Source organism: Herpailurus yagouaroundi, unplaced genomic scaffold (genome assembly GCF_014898765.1).
Source record: "Herpailurus yagouaroundi ecotype Mexico unplaced genomic scaffold, PumYag 181, whole genome shotgun sequence".
NCBI lineage: Eukaryota > Metazoa > Chordata > Mammalia > Carnivora > Felidae > Herpailurus > Herpailurus yagouaroundi.
In genome coordinates, this window is record NW_024412412.1 from 22,658,816 (window position 1) to 22,676,352 (window position 17,537).

At 35.7% G+C, this 17,537-nt stretch overlaps 1 protein-coding gene across 6 annotated transcripts in view; it reads right to left on the reverse strand.

Moving 5' to 3' along the window:
• The window catches only part of TUSC3 (tumor suppressor candidate 3), a 295,584-nt gene that overhangs the window by 161,165 nt on the left and 116,882 nt on the right, over nt 1-17,537 (reverse strand). For all 6 annotated transcript variants that reach the window (XM_040490097.1, XM_040490093.1, XM_040490094.1 and 3 more), the window contains exon 2: nt 11,634-11,803. In XM_040490097.1, the coding sequence (XP_040346031.1) occupies nt 11,634-11,803 (170 nt within the window). The remainder of the gene's footprint in view (nt 1-11,633; nt 11,804-17,537) is intronic.

Genomic DNA, 17,537 nt, shown 5'->3' on the forward strand with positions numbered 1-17,537 from the left:
CATAACATAACATAACATAACATAACATAACATAACATAACATAACAAAACTATTAGGATAACCATCACTCCCACATACACACTATTATTTCCAGTGTAGAAAAGAAAAAAAATTAAAGCAGCAAATAGCAAGCAGTATCCATGCGATGCTACTATAAAAAGAAAACAAACACACAAAAAAGAAAACCAAAAGTGCATGATCCTTCAACTGATGAAAAATTTACCTAAAAAAACGACCATGAAGACAAAAATAAAACACAGTATTCCAACTGTAGCAAGCATCATTAAGTAAGCATTTGAGGATATTAAAAAAACAAACACTTACATTAGAAATTCAAAAACTCAAAAGAGAAATAAAAACAGGAAGATGTTAGGTGAGAGCCGACCAAAAAATCAACAGAAGGAATAAACAAGACTACACAAAACAAAGCAGAATCCTTGAAGAACTGAGCACTGTATTGCAAGGTGCTCAAAGAACAGAGTTGACTGAAAATGTAATAAAGGACACCACTGAAAAGAATTTAAAACAGGTAAGAGAACCAAAACAACATAAAAGTGAAAAAGGCATGATATCAAAGTTGGACTAAAAAGATAGGATGAGAGACACTGATTTTATGGTGGTAGAAGGCAAGCAGCAATTTCAGCACATGAAAAGAGAACACCTCAGACCCTGGGAGGTACGGGAAAAGGAGAGACATGATCTTTTGCCTTTAAGAACCACACTTGGAGACTTCCTCAAAATAAAAAAAACACACCCAAGTGCAGCTCTCCAAAAACCATTCAAGCACCCTTAAATTACCCAACTGCTGGACCTGCCATCTTCTACCAGTGGGCTCTGAACTAACCTTGCCATTCTTCTGAAGCTTAAGGAATTTATGGGAAACATAAATGGCTACTTGGCTTCCATACAAAACATCAATCAACCTTTCTAGATATTTTTGTCAGCCCATTCCCACGGCTATTGCTTCCTGGGAGTAGACAAGGGATATCATGTTAATGGCATGGGCAAATAAGACAAGTGAGACTATCCTCAGGTGCTGCCTAGTATCATGCACACAATTTAATCATGCAAACCAGTTGGGTGAAGTCTACCAACCAGTCAAAAGAGAACATGGGAGGCACTGTCAACCACTGCCCCTTAAATCATGTAGGTCCTACTGGGGAACCTCAATAATTATAAACGACATTTCTTAGGGGCACAATATGCACTCCCGTGTTCCTCATGTGAAAGTCTAATACTACCTTGTCATCAGTACCATGGTAAACTGTACCTAAGGATGGATAAGAGACTATCCAGTGCTTAGTGTTTAAGAAAGCATAAAGCTTCAGCTCCACCAATAAGAAAAAGAAAAGGCATCCAAATTAGTAAGGAAAGAGTAAAATTGTCACTATTTGCAGATGACATGATGCTATTCATAGTAAACCCTAAATAAAGACTCCATAAACAAATACGTGAAGTCCCAGCATACAAAATTAATAAACAAAAATCAGTTGCACTTCTATACACTATTAATAAAGTAGCAGAAAGAGAAATTAATAAGACAATTACATTTACAAACTGCACCCAAACAAATAAAATATCTAGGAATAAACTAAGGAGCTAAAAGACCTGTATTCTGAAATTTATAAAACACTGATGAAAGAAAATGAAAGTGACACAAACAGATGGCAAGAGGTACCATGCTCGTGAACTAGAAGAATTAACACCGTTAAGACCTCCATACTACCCGAAGCACTCTATGGATTCAGTGCAATCCCAATCAAAATTCAATAGTATTTTTCACAGAACTAGAACAAATAACCCTAAAATCTGTATGGAACCACTAAAGACCCCAAGTAGCCAAAGCAGAGAAAGAAGAACAAAACTTGGAAGTATCATAACTGAGAATTCAACATCTACTCAAAGCTAGAGTAATCAGAGATGCCTGGGTGGCTCAGTAAGTTGAGCATCCGACTTCAGCTCAAGTCATAATCTCGCATTCAAGGGTTGTAGCCCTGTGTTGGACTCTCTGCTGACAGCTCAGAGCCTGGAGCCTGTTTTGGATTCTGTGTCTCCCTCTCTCTCTGTCCCTCCCCTGCTCATGCTCTGTCTCTCAAAAAATAAAATGTCAATAAAAAAGCTATAGTAATCAAAATAATATTGCACTAGCATAAAAATAGGAATACAGATCCATCGAAAAGAAGAGACAACCCAGAAATAAACTCGCATGTATAGGGTCAGTTCATCTACAACAAAGGAGACAAGAATCTACAAAGGGGAAGAAACCATCTCTACATTCTGAAGAAGAAGCTGGACCCCTTTCTTACACCTATACAAAAATAAGCTCAAAATGGACTAAAGGCTTAATGTAAAACCTGAAACCATAAAATCCCTTAAGATTACGTAGGCAGTAATTGGTCTTAGCAGTGTTTCTTTGCATCTGTCTCCTGAGGCAGGGGAAACAAAAGCAAAAAGAAACAATTTGCACTGCATCAAAATAAAAAGCTTTTAACACAGTGAAGAAAATCATCAACAAAACAATGTAACAAAGTGAAAAGAACAAGGTATTTATGAAACATGTATCTGATAAGGGGTTAATATCCAAAATATATAAAGAACCCTTACAACTCAACATCAAGAAAACAAAATAATCTAATTAAAAATGGGCAGAGGATGTAAACAGTCATTTCTCCAAAGAAGACGTAAGATGGCCGACAGACACAGGTAAAAATGCTCATCATCAGGAAAATGCAAATCCAGATCACAATAAGACCTCACCTCACACCAGTCAGAATGGCTAGAACTAAGAAGACAACAAATAACAAATGTGGCTGAAAACGTATAGACTACTGGTGGGAATATAAATTGGTGCAACCACTGAAGAAAATAGTACTGAGGTTCCTCAAAATATTAAAAATAGAAATACCATATGACCTAGTAATTTCTCTTCAGGATATTCAGCCAAAAAAAACCAGAAAACACAAATTTGAAAAGTTATACACACCCCTATGTTCACTGTAGCATTATTTCCAGTAGCCAAGATATGAAAGCAACCCTGACATCCACTGATAGCTAACTGGATAAAGAAAATGTGGTATATACACAATGGAATATTATTACTCAGCCTTAAAAAAAGAAAAAAAATCTTGCCATTTATGACAACAGGGTAGACCTAGAGGATATTATGTTAAATGAAATAGACAAAGACAATTACCATATCATTTCACTTCTATGTGGAATCTAAAAAAGCAAAACCAACCAGCAAGCAAACAAACAACAGAAACAGACTCATAAAAACAGAGAACAAACTGGTGTTTGCCAGAGGGGAGAGGGTTGAAAGGGGTGGTGAAATAGGTAAAAAGGAGTAAGACGTACAAACTTCCGGTTACAAAATAAAGAAGTCACAAGAATAAGAAGTACAGGGAATACAGTCAAAACGTCTTAACATTGTAGAGTGGCAGATGATAACTACATTTATCATGGTGAACATTTTTTAATGAACACAATGTATATAAATGTCCAATCACTGTTATATATCTGAGACTAATATAATATTGTATGTTAAGGATACTTCTATTTCAAATTTTTGATGAAGTTGAAAAAAAAAATAAGAACCAAAACACATTTTGGAGACAAATGCAAAATTTCAATATGGACAGTATAAGAATATATCATTGAATTAATGTTAATTCACTTAAAAGTGATAATGGTATTCTAATTATGTAAGGCAGTCCTTTTCTGAAAAGTTGCATACTAAAGTATTCAGTGGTGATATTTTATAATGTCTAAAAATTATAGATATATTTGGTGTTATTTTTTATCTGTATTTAAAAACGTGTAAAAGGAAATGTGGCAAAATGTTAATAATTAGTGAATGTTGGTAAAAAGTAGACTGATGTCCTTGTACTACTGTTTCAATTACTGGTAGGTTTGAAATTTAAAATATGGGGGGACTAAAACCAGACTTAAAAACAACGAAATGGAACACGGAAATAATATGGAAAATACAAAGCGCTCCACGAAAGTTACAATGTCACACTGAGTTCATTGAAAATACTAAAATAGTTGAAATTACCCAATCTGAGGAAGAGACACCTAGCAAGAAATTTCATACAATGACTAAGTTATATATATGCCTTCACTTAAAAAAAAAAATTAAACTAGACGGAGCTCATCAAGAAGTGAGATCATTATTTATATTACACTGGTCATGGATTCAATCAAGCCTGAAACAATTCTCAGGTAACACTCAAGCCAGGCAAAGAATGTGTGTGTCAATGCATGAGAGTTTGCCAGTCTTTGACAAAGAAGTGAAATACTCTCTTCAGGTAATCAAGCATATGAGGAATACTGAATTCTTAAGTATTAAGAATTAAGTCATAGAGAAATATTATCTAAAGCAAAGAGGAAATGAGAAGGTTGTAGTCTCCACACCATTTATAAAGAACTTATATGTGCATTAAGCTATGTACAAGGGTAATTTTATTTTTATGCAATTTTCACCTTCTGTGCTCACTTTAGAATCTAATCTCCTAAGAAATATAAGCTCACTGTAGTAAAACCAAAGGCTGATGATGAGCTCCTTTTCACAGTTTTCACCAGCCATCTCTAAACTGCCAGTCCTTGCTAGGAGATGGCTACTCTGAATCAGCTTTTCATGATCTAATGAATTTAAGAAATGCTGGCTTATGGATCCCTGCCCTAAAAGATTAATAATCTTAGAAGGCAACGCAAAAGCAAAATACAAAGTACAGTTCACAGGGTAAAGGCAATGGTGAACATGTACACTAAGGAAAACATTAAACTCTAACAGCTCTGGAGTTCCAAACCTCATTCCTGACAGGTATAAGCTGCGTGACTTTGGATAAATTACATAACCTCTTAGTTTTGATGTTCTCATCTATACAATGGTTATTTCTTCAGGAGTACCTTCCTGAGTAGTGAGAATGACATGAGATACTATATAAATGACTTCACATGGGACCCCAATAGTTTATACATAATTAATTATTATACCTAGAGGAGGAAGGATGTTATCCAGGTAATATTCATGTGTCAATATCATAATTTATTCACATTCCTCTTTAAAATACCTGTATAATTACTAATCTTTTTCATTTATAGAAATCCAGTAACATACTAATCTCCAACACATCACCGAAACTTTGGTTACACATGCACCCTGCTTGATTCTACATGACTTTTTAATTTTCCTTTACTTGATTTTTTTTCCTACATCTATTGATCCATAATCATCTTAGAAAAGGATATTTTTTTCTTAGAATTTTTAGTGAATTCTGGAAGAGATGAGTAACGTTGTGGTAGAATACACCTAAAAGACTTAGCAATTATGGGAAATGCTCCCTAGAGTACAATATGATAAAGGAAGTTTGGAGTAAACACTTAGAGGAGGTGAGAATTATACTGAGCAGTCTTAATTAACAACTTCATTTGCCCAAGGAGTTTGATGTTAGAACTGAGGAAGGTGAGAACTGAATTCTGAAATTTGTGAGTAAACTAACTGTAAAAGAAAAGCAGAATGATTTGGTAAGAGAGTTTACAAGGAAGCCAATAGCTCATTTACCAGCCTTTCAGTAGAAAAGCAACTGGAAAATCTGAGTTAACTCTGGAAGAAAATTTCACTTTTTCTTAAAGAAAATAAAAACGGCAAAAACATCTCACAGAAGACAGCACTAAGAGTTTTAAACTGTAGCTATGAAAAAAATTGTAGCTGTAAACTTTTCAAGGATTTGACAGAATTATAAAAATTATAGCAGTATTATTAAAATGGTCCAAAATTACAATGACACAGAAGGATCCAGGAAAATTTAATTCATGTTAAAAAAAAAAAATGGCCACTGATGATAGGCCGCCTTTCTCAATGAATCTACATATTTTTTGTGGCTTAATTTATAATAAAGAAACATAATTTGAATAATTTTTCTTGAAAACTTTATTTGAAACTGTATTTCATCATAGTTGTCACCCTGGGATCTCTTTGGCCCACGCTGCACATTATTATATGGGTTACAGTTAGTACTCTCTTGGCTCAATAGAAATCACAGACCACTGCTAAACCACAATTACTTAACGGATCTTTCTTTGAGGTTTATACTATCCTGTAGTATAAATTTGTTATCCTCATCCACCGAAGTCCAAAGTATCCCTCTACCAGCTCACTTAATTTTTTTCCTCTCCAGTTCCAGGATCACCCTGAGTAATTTCAAATACATGTTTATAACATAGATATTACCATAGCCTTATAGCGCCTCAAATGTCTCTACAAGATCAATAATAATCTACATTATATTTCACCAGTTTACTTATTAAATAAAACCTTCTATAACTACTTCCTAACTTTCAATCCCATCCCACTTTTACACAAAACTTTCCACTCTTGTGAAATTTAGCTAAGTTTATCAGCAGTCTCCAGTTTCCTCTGACCCATCACCCAACTCTGAACCCAGAGTTTTATGTTTCAAATACACTCTTCCTAGCACTCGGAAATCATCTGCCTACTCCAGTTCACACCATAAACCAAATATGCCAACTTATAAGAAGGGTGTTGTTCTTCTTCCTTGATTGCTGAGTATTGATTAGAGAAAAAAAGTCATTAATTTCTACAGATTCTTCACTAAGAATTTGGATATTATAGTTTCAAAAGGATTCTCAATGCTACATGGTCATTCAGTTAGTTAACCTCCATATTCTTGATGCTCCTCAATGAAAGTAAATAAACAAAAGGTATGAATCATGTACCTGCTTCTTACCTTCCCTTTCTCTGTACTGGCTGCACACTAGAATCACCCAGAGATCGTGTTTTTTAAAGTGGCAATGCCACAGTCCCATCCCAAAACAATTACATCAGAATTCTAGGGGAAGAAAAAAGAATTCTGGATATGGGAACCATGTCTGCTGTTTACTTTCTATTTGCCTCTAAACCTTCACCTATTTTTAATTCTCTAAAAATCCCACCCCTTCCTTGATCCACAAATTGTCTTAACTTTTCTAATAACTTCAATATTTTTCTCTTACATAATCTAAAACTTTTCTAAAATGTTAAAGTTTATTACAAAATAGGCTATAATACACAGGTTTTATTTTGGTCTATGTGTCATTAAAAAATCAAGGTTCCATATTCGATAATTCATTTAAAAACATAATGCAGTAAGTAAAATAATACCTAAAGGATATAGCATTTAACAGTATGTTATAGTTTATGTCATCAGAATACATGCAATTTTATAGAACTATGAAGTAAAATACTTGGATAACAAAGTCTTTCTAGGTCACAGTTACAAAAAAACATAATGATCAATTAAATATATTTCTTCTTAATAGTGACAAATATAGGAAATCAATATATTTACTTTTTAAGAGCGAATTATTTCCCTGAAATATACAGTATTGTAGGATGCCAGAAGACACATATTTTTAGTGGAAAATTAAATATTACACCAAAATGCCAGTTAAGGTGGTGTTTTTGTCTGAGTAGGATCTTACGGCATCCTTGAAGGTACAGAAACCTTTATCCAAATGTGCTAGCCCAATTGTGACAACACTGTTAATGCCAACTTGAATACTTGTCCTCATATACGATAGGAGGAGAACCCAGAATCATCTGCAATGCTGTTTTTCAAAATACTTTGCTCACCTTCTTCTCTATCCACTTTCAGACATGCCCCCAACATACAGTCTTTATTGGGTCATAGGGTCATAATAAGATCCTTCTAGAAAATTTTTTTTTATTTTGAAAGCCGAGAGAGAGAGAGAGAGAGAGAGAGAGAGAGAGAGAGAGAGAGAGAAAGGGAGACAGAGGGAGGGTGACAGAGGGAGGGAGAGGAAGAAAGCAGGTGAGGGGCAGAGAGAGGGAGAGGAGAATCCCAAGCAGGGTCCATGCTCTCAGCGCAGCCCATGTCTCCAGACATGGGACTCAATCCCACAAACTGAGATCATGACCGGAGCCAGAATCAAGAATTAGACACTTAACCAACTGAGCCACCCAGGTGACCCAATCCTTCTAGAGAATTCTCAGACATCGAAATTCCCTTTCTGCAAACTAGTCTGAATGAATTAAACTTTTTTCCATTGACCCACGTTACTAACAACTTCAGTTTGCAATCGAATTCACAATTATTTAAAATCTAAAAGTCTGGGGCGCCTGGGTGGCGCAGTCGGTTAAGCGTCCGACTTCAGCCAGGTCACGATCTCGCGGTCCGTGAGTTCTAGCCCCGCGTCAGGCTTTGAGCTGATGGTTCAGAGCCTGGAGCCTGTTTCCGATTCTGTGTCTCCCTCTCTCTCTGCCCCTCCCCCGTTCATGCTCTGTCTCTCTCTGTCCCAAAAATAAATAAACGTTGAAAAAAAAAAGTTAAAATCTAAAAGTCTACACATAAATATACAACGTGAAGAGTGAAGATGTGGAGACACCACATAAAAAAGTGTTTGTTCTTGAGAAGAACAAGTGTTCAGCCAAGAAGAAATAGATAATCTGAATTGTCCTTAACCACTGAGGAAATGAAATAAATAATTTAATAATTTTATAATTTAATAATATTTATAATTAATTTATAATTATATATATATAATATAATATAATTATATTATAATTATTTATAATTTAATAATAATAAATAAATAATTTTTTTAAAAATTTTTTTTCAACATTTATTTATTTTTGGGACAGAGAGAGACAGAGCATGAACGGGGAGGGGCAGAGAGAGAGGGAGACACAGAATCGGAAACAGGCTCCAGGCTCTGAGCCATCAGCCCAGAGCCCGACGCGGGGCTCGAACTCGCAGACCGCGAGATCGTGACCTGGCTGAAGTCGGACGCTTAACCGACTGCGCCACCCAGGCGCCCCAATAAATAAATAATTTAAAATCACAAGGCCAAGATGGTTTTACTGAAGGATTCTATCAAATATTTAAAGAAGAATTAACACTAGCTAACACTATCTTCTAAAACTGTGTAATTTTACACAATCTCTTCCAGAAAGTAAATGAGGAGGGAACATTTTCCAAATCATTTTATGAGGCCAGTATTAGCCTGACACCAAACTAGACTAAAAAGAGTATAAAAAACAAAGAAGTATAGATCAATATCTATCATAAACTTAGATGCATATTTGTAATGGATTTTTATTAGCAAATAGAATCCAGCAATACATAAAAAGAATACACCATAACCCAGTAGGATTTATTCCAAAATGGAAGGTTGGTTCAGCATACAAAAATCAATTACCATAAGGTACCATATTAAGCACCTAAAGATGAAAAATCCTATCATTCACGCCAAAAAAAAAAATTTGATAAAATTCAACATCCATTCATGATCAGAACTCTCAGCAAACTCATAGAAAACTTGCTTAAGTTGATAAAGAACATCTTTAAAAATCTTACAGCTAGTGGGGCACCTGGATGCCTCAGTGGGTTAAGCACCCGACTTCAGCTCAGGCCATTATCTCAGAGTTCCTGGGTCTGAGCCCCGCATCTGGCTCTGTGCTAAAGGCTCAGAGCCTGGAGCCTGCTTCAGATTCTGTCTCCCTCACTCTCTGCCCCTCCCCGACTTGTACTCTGTCTCTCAAAATAAATAAATAAACATTAAAAAAAAATTTACAGCTAGTATCATCATTAATAATGAAAGACTACATAATTTCTTCCAAAGATCAGATTAAAATGTAAAACATAAAACTATAAAACTTTTAGAAAACAACATAAGAGAAAAATTTAGGGATACAGTGCTAGGCAAAGAGTTCACCTGGATAACAAAAGTAAATTATAAACCAAGAAACTGGTAAAATGGACTCATTAAATAAATATCTGCAAAAGATATGTTATGAACATGAAAAGATAAGCCATAGACTAGGAGAAAATATTTGGAAGCTACATGTCTGACAAAGGACTAGTATCTATAATACATAAGGAACTCTCAAAACTCAGTAAAAAATCCAATTAAAACGTGGGCAAAAGGCAGGAACAGATAGTTCATCAAAGACATGATATACAGACAACAAATAAGCAGATGAAAAGATGTTCAACCCTATGCCATAAGGAAAATGCAAAATAAAACCACAATGAGGTATCACTACATACTTGTCAAATGGCTAAAACAGTGATAAATGCTGGTGAAGATATGGAAAACTACATCAGGCATACACTGCTAGAGGAAATGTTAAATGATACAGCCACTCTGGAAAACATTTTGGCAGTTTCTCATAAAGCAAAACATGCAACTACCAAACAACTTAGCCATATCCCAGAGAAATGAAACCTTAGGTTCATAGAAAAATCCACACCAAAATGTTCACAAAAGTTGTATTTTTAACAGCCATAAACCAGAAACAATCCAGATGTCCTGTAACAGATGGATGGTTAACAAACTGCAGGACATTCACCCCATGAAAGTTTACTCAGTAATAAAAAGAATGATGACTATTGATAAATGCAACAACTTGGATGGATGTTGAGGGGATTATGGCAAATTATAAAACACCAAACCCAAAAAATCATCAAGAGTAGGATTCCACCCACATCACATTATTAAAACAACAAAATGGAGTACAAATGCAGGATGTGGGAGTGGAATGGGAATGGGTGCATGGATGTGGCTATAAAGGGCAAGAGGAGGGATTCTTATGGTAATGGAACTGTTGTATACCTTCTATACAATACCTTCTATATCATATGTTGTATACCTTCTATATCAATACCAATACTCTACTTTTGACATTGTACTACAGTTTTACAAGATGTTACCATTGGGGGACACTGAGCAAAAGGTATATAGGATCTCTCTGCATTATTTCTTACAATTAGATGTGAACCTACATTATCTCAACATTAAAAAAAATTTTTTTAAAGGATGTTGCATACGTATTTGTACTTGTCCAAAATTTTCCCTACTGTGTTCCCACTAAAAGATATTTCAATCATTTAAATAATTTACTTCTGGGGCGCCTGGGTGGCTCGGTCAGTTGAGCATCCGACCTCGGCTCAAGTCACGATCTTACGGTCCATGAGTTCAAGCCCCCCGTTGGGCTCTGTGCTGACAGCTAAGAGCCTGGAGCCTGCTTCAGATTCTGTTTCTCCCTCTCTCTGACCCGCCCCCGTTTATGCTCTGTCTCTCTCTGTCTCAAAAATAAATAAACATTAAAAAAAATTTTTTAAATAAATAAATAAATAAATAAATAAATAAATAAATGATTTACTTCTGTTTTATAGAAGAACCTTCTAATCACTGGAAGTAATTAAAAGTAAATGGATTTCTGTAGGTAAAAGTATGACTCTCGATTAAACTGTTAAAATAGAATATGTTTAAGGAGGTTACTTGATTGCCCATAAAATATAATTAGGTAACTTACAGACAATATTCGAAACAAATCTTATCACACATTTACCTTTATACAGGACATAAAGAAGAAAATATGTTTTATGATTACTCTTGCATTGGTTAATAAGTATTACACACAGTAAAAGAATATTAGCCAAAATTATTTTCTAAAATATACCGATATTGAACTTACCTTGAAGTGCACATTTAGAGCAGACTATAACCTTGAACAGCTGTTGAATTCTATTACATAGATTTACTTAAGTGTAATAAATATACAAGCATGGGAGAGTAGTTTTAAAATTTTTTAGAACACATAAATTACCTGCACACAGAACACTGCCGTTGAGGCTGAAGAGCAGTGAACATAACAATCATAGAATAGTTTCGAGGTGGTGCCTTTATAAATTTTCGGAATTTATCGCCATTCATTCGGAAGATTGAGCGCCTGGAACTCCATTCCATCAGCTGTTCTACTTTTTCAGCTAAAAGATTCTGCAATTAAACACAGGAATTTAAATTTACACAGGGTTAAGGTCCTCCACTATGTATTTCATATATACTGAATTGCATGAGATTCTACCTTACCCCAAATTAATTTCTGTTAAAAGTTTTTCTTTTGGTGAATATATCTATTATTAATTGACTGTATATGCATAAAATATTTCATTTTATTTTCCCTAAAGTTTGCAAAGGTTTATAAAACAGACATAAAAAGTAAAACAGACTACCACTTCCACAAAGATAAAACACACATGCTTTTCCCTAATCTACCACTAAATACAGAAAAACATGCTGTCCATTACATAAAAAGCAAATATAGCAAGGCTCTGAAAAAGGATGTCCAATGTTAAAAAAAGAAGGAAATCCTGCTATCTGCAACAACATGGATAAAAATACAGGGTATTACGCCAAGTGAAATAAGCCAGTCATGTAAGAATAAATATGGCATGATTCCACTTGTATGAGGTTCCCAAAATAGTCAAACTCCTAGAAGCAGAGAAAAAACAGTGGTTGCCAGGGGTTAGGGGAGGAAGAAATGGACAATTGTTGCTCAATGGGTATAGTTTCAGTTAAGCAAGATGAGTAAGTTCTTGAGATCTACTGGACCACATAGTATCTATAGTTAACAACTGAGTATTGTGACCTTTAAAATATGCTAAAGAGGACAGATCTCATGTTAAGTGTTCACGCTATCACATACACACACGCAGGCACACATGCAAAGAACACAAGGCAATTTTTGAAGGTGATGCATGTGTTTGGTATTTTGATTGTGGTAACGGAATCACAGATGTGTACATATGTTGAAGTCATCAATATATATATTAAGGGTGTTCAGTGTTTTGTATATCAATGATAACCCAATAAAACTTTTAAGAAAGGAGGAGAAAGAGAGGGGAGAGGCAGGCATCTTACCCTGAGTTAGGGTAAAAGACTTGCTGAACTGCTCTGCACCTACCTGAGGGAGAAAAAAGATAAAAGAAATGGAAGAGAAAAGGGAAGCAGGGACAGTAACCTGCTCAAAGAGCATCATGCTTAGTTAGTAGTTGGACACAACATTCAGGTAAATGCACAATGGCAGAGTGACAATAACAAAAAAGAAATATAACTAATTACCGGGATAATGTTACTTAAAAAAAAAAAAGGCAACAAAATTTTACCTTACCAAAAAATACCAGCTGAAATTCATCCTAATCTCAAAACAGGCCAATTATTTGGATTTGATTATATTTGTCTGTAGGCCTTTAATTCCACGTGCAGATAGAACATGAATATATTTCCATAAAAACAATACTCTTGCTAAACTGAAAGTTAAATAAAATTTTAGAAGACACTGCTCTGCTTCATCAATACACACAAAACAGCTAAAAACTGAGCAGAAGGACTTACACGAACTTTTCTTACTTTGAATTCTGAGGAATAAAGTGAGGCTGTTTCCATGTTAAGCATAATTTCCTAGTGCTTGTCCTATAAAAATTGTCACATATTTAATATGATTTAAACTCTTCAATTGTTTACCCTAACACTCAGTGAGTCAATTTAGCATCTATAAATTCTTCTGAAATAATTTTAAAATAAAGCATTTTATTTATAGGGACTGTGATCCTCTATGTAAAGACAGACCCTCCAACTAGCATATCAAGCAAAGTCTTAATACACTAATGAGGGCAAAAAGAGCTGGTCTAAAAAACAGCAGTTTGTCTGCAGGTTCCTAGGGTGTTTTAGTATACTTTTCTCAACAAATACACACACACACACACACACACACACACACACACACACACTTTCCTCTTATTATTATTTTTTATTTATTTATCTTGAGAGGAAGAGAAAGAGAGAACGCACAACCCAAGAGGGAAGGGGCAGAGCAGAGAGGAAGAGAATCCCAGGCAGGCTGAGCGCTGTCAGCGCAGATCCCGACACGGGGCTTGATCTCATCAGTGACAGCGTGACCTGAGCCAAAACCAAGAGTCCAGACGCTTAACCGACTGGGCTACTGAGACACTCCCAAACACACACGTTCCTTTTAAATTCTCTAATAATAATTCTATAACAATTAGATTCTATAATAATCTACTTCTATTCTACAATAAGTCTATAATAACGTTACTCTATTTTTTCTTGTTAAAAACAATCACATCTTTACACCAATATGTTATCTATCATGACATTAAATAAATTTGAAAAGTAGAAGATTTTGTTCTACTTCCACTTTTTCAGTTATCAAAGAAGCAAGCCAGTTTCAAGCGTGCTGGCAAAAACAAGTATCCTGAGTCAGAAATATACTTTTTTTTCTCTGGCAAGGTTTATTTGTTTTCCAGCTTTACTGAAGTATAAGTGACAAAACTGTAAGATACTTAAAGTATACAACATGATGAATGGATATACATATACACTGTGAAAAGATTCCTTCCATCTAGTTAACTGACATATTCATCACCTCACACAGAATACCTTTTTTTCTTTCCTTTATTTATGGTGGGGGGGGAGGGGGTGGGCGAGAACACTTAAGTTCTATAGTCACCATGTTATACATTAGATCCTCAGACCTTATTCACCTTATATCTAAAAGTTTGTAACCTTTTATCAAGTTTCCTTGTCCCCCTCTACCACCACCCTTTTATGGGCCTGCTCCTGACAACGACTTTTCTGTCCCTACTGTTTCTATGATTTCAAATATATATATTTTTTTAATTCAACATATAAGTGACTCCATTTTATAAACACACATACATCATACTTGTTAATCCATTCTCATGGTACAAAAGGCACCATGAGCTCCATGTTGTCACCCAAGTCTCACGGGGCTGGTGTGGAACAGCCCGGATAGATGATCATTTAGCGGGTTTATGAGAGAGCTGAAGAACTCTAAGGTTAAGAAAACCCAATCTTTTAAAGGTACTGCTGGCAAACATGCCCAACCTCTGCTCTAGAGGTAAAAATGATCTTTATTATCCTGAACAGGAAATAAATCTGTCCTGAAACTTTCCTAAGTCTAGATTTCTAAAGAAATCTAAATTAGGGGCACCTGGGTGGCTCAGTCATTTGGAGCGTCCGACTGCGGCTCAGGTCATGATCTCGCGGTCCGTGAGTTCGAGCCCCACATAGGGCTCTGTGCTGACAGCTCAGAGCCTCAAGCCTATTTCAGATTCTGTGTCTCCTTCTCTCTGACCCTCCCCCATTCATTCTCTGTCTCTGTCTCAAAAATAAATAAACGTTAAAAAAAAAAAAAGAAATCTAAATTAAAATCAATTTACTATCTTTCAAGGCTGTTTGTACAACAATATCCTTGAAAAGACAGTCCAGCTAATGCCTGGGTTCAGACGTGCAGAAATATGAGAGATCCATGAAGATTTGCCTCCCCAAAATATCAATCAACGCATTCTTTAAATCACATGATTTGAAAACATAATTCCCCCCCACCCGCCAAAAAAAAAAAAGAAAAAGAAAAATATCAAGTCAAATACTAAATACAGGTTGTTTATTGACCTTTTAGGAGTTACAAATCTAGTTCTGCTAAATATGCCTAAAAGAGGGTATGGAAATATAATTCAACTTGTCAAGAATAACTACTCTCTGAATGGTGGATATGGGTAGCTGTCCCTCATAGTTTCACAACTGGATTCTGTCACAACATCATAATCAGCTAAGAAAAATGTATCCATATATTCTAAAATATCTTTTGTCAGGATGTATATAGTTACAAAAATTTTTTTAAGCCTTCAAGACTTGAAAGACTTAAATATGGCACTCACTTTCCGCAAACATCCACCTACATTAACAGATATTCCACATACATTTTCATTCCATCAAAACACATGTTAAAGAAAAGAAGCAGGTAAACCAGCCTGTTATTCATATTTCCCAGTGCTTCCATCTTTCAGATAATATGAAGCTTCTTACTGACAGAGACTAAATAAGTTACATCCACCCTTTAAAAATTATACAAAAAATGTATAATAACTTGGCTAAAGTGGATTCTTTTTTTATTATTTAATGTTTACTTATTTTTGAGACAGCGTGAGTAGGGGAGGAGCAGAGAGAGAGACACACGCAGAATCCAAAGTAGGCTCCAGGCCCCACGCTGTCAGCACAGAGCCCCAACATGGGGCTCAAACTCATGAACTCTGAGTCAGACACCTAACCAACTAAGCCACCCAGGTACCCCAAATTCCTTTTTTAAAGTACGCTTTTAGTTACTGGGTAGTTATCTTTCAGGATTAAGCAAATATAAATCTTCCCTTTTTCTGACTATTCAGATTCTATAATTTGACAGTCACGGTGCTACACAGTCACATGCAACACCAATGTCAACATGTAACTTTTACACAGTCATGCCTGGAAAGAAGTAAAATTCCAATTTTATGTAGTTTTCCTACTGCAAATAATCAGGAAGATACTTTTTTAGAAGAAAATACCCATCAGTTCCATCAGGGTACATCAGCCTGATAGACTAACTACGGTTGACCCTCTACAACACACGTTTTCAAGTGTGTGGGTCCAATGAGATATGAACTTTTTTCAATAAACATGCAGGACAGGTGCCTGGGTGGCTCAGGCACTAAGCATTTATCTTCGGCTCAGGTCATGATTTCACTGTTCGTGAGTTCAAGTCCCACATCAGATGAACTCCGAGCCCTGCTCTGGGTGAGCACAAGCCCTACTTCCAGTTAAAAAAAACAAAACAAAACAAAACCCACAAGCCCCACTTCGGGGGAGCCCTGCTTCTCTTTCTCTCTGCCCCTTGTGGGATTCTCTCTCTGCCCCTCATTCACTTGCAACCCCACTCTCAACGGGGTTTATATCTCAAAGGAGATATATTTATCTCTCAAAGAGAAATATAAATATAAATAATATAAATATATAAATATAAACAAATAAGTATATAGGAAATTTTTTGGAGATTTGTTTGAGACAATTTGAAAAACCTGTGTAACTTAGAAATACTGAAAAAGAAAAAAAGTTAACATATTATTGTGAAAAAACAGTATTTAATACAACATACAAAATATGTGTTAATTGCTGATGTCATTGTAAGGCTTTAGGGCAAGGAAGGCTATTAGTAGTTAAGTTCTGGGGACTCAAAAGTGATACTTGGATTTTCAACTGCATGGGAGTCACCACCCCTAACTCCTGCATTCTTCAAGGGTCAACTACATGGGTATTTTTGTTCCTACTGTGCTGAAAAGCAGGGTATCAGTGTGGACTGCTAATGCTGCCTGCATTAGGGTACTCATGTTCATTCATATTCTCTCTACTAACTTAAGTAAAAACGGTATCTCATTGTTTTAATTTGCACTGCGATTTGCTGGCAAAACTGAACACTTTTCTACAATTCTGCACACCTGTTCCATGTTCCTAGTTACCTCATGACCTTTATCTGTCATCTATTCACAAACACAATTTTATAGAAGACATGAAAATATATGGAATAAACCCCTTTCCATACGGATTCAAATTAAAACAGCACTAGGATAAGATTTTATCACTTCTAAATTATGTTCATTTTGCTTACAGGGTGAGCCCTAGCAAAGTAATATTTTAAAAGTATGTATTTGAGGGCACTTGGGTGGCTCAGTCATTAAGCATCTGACTTTGGCTCCGGTCATGATTTCACGGTTCGTGCATTCAAGTCCCACATCGGGTGATCTCGTGCCCACACTGGGTGATGATGAGCCCCGCATCAGGTGAGCCCCGCTTCTCTCTCTGCCCCTCACTCACATTT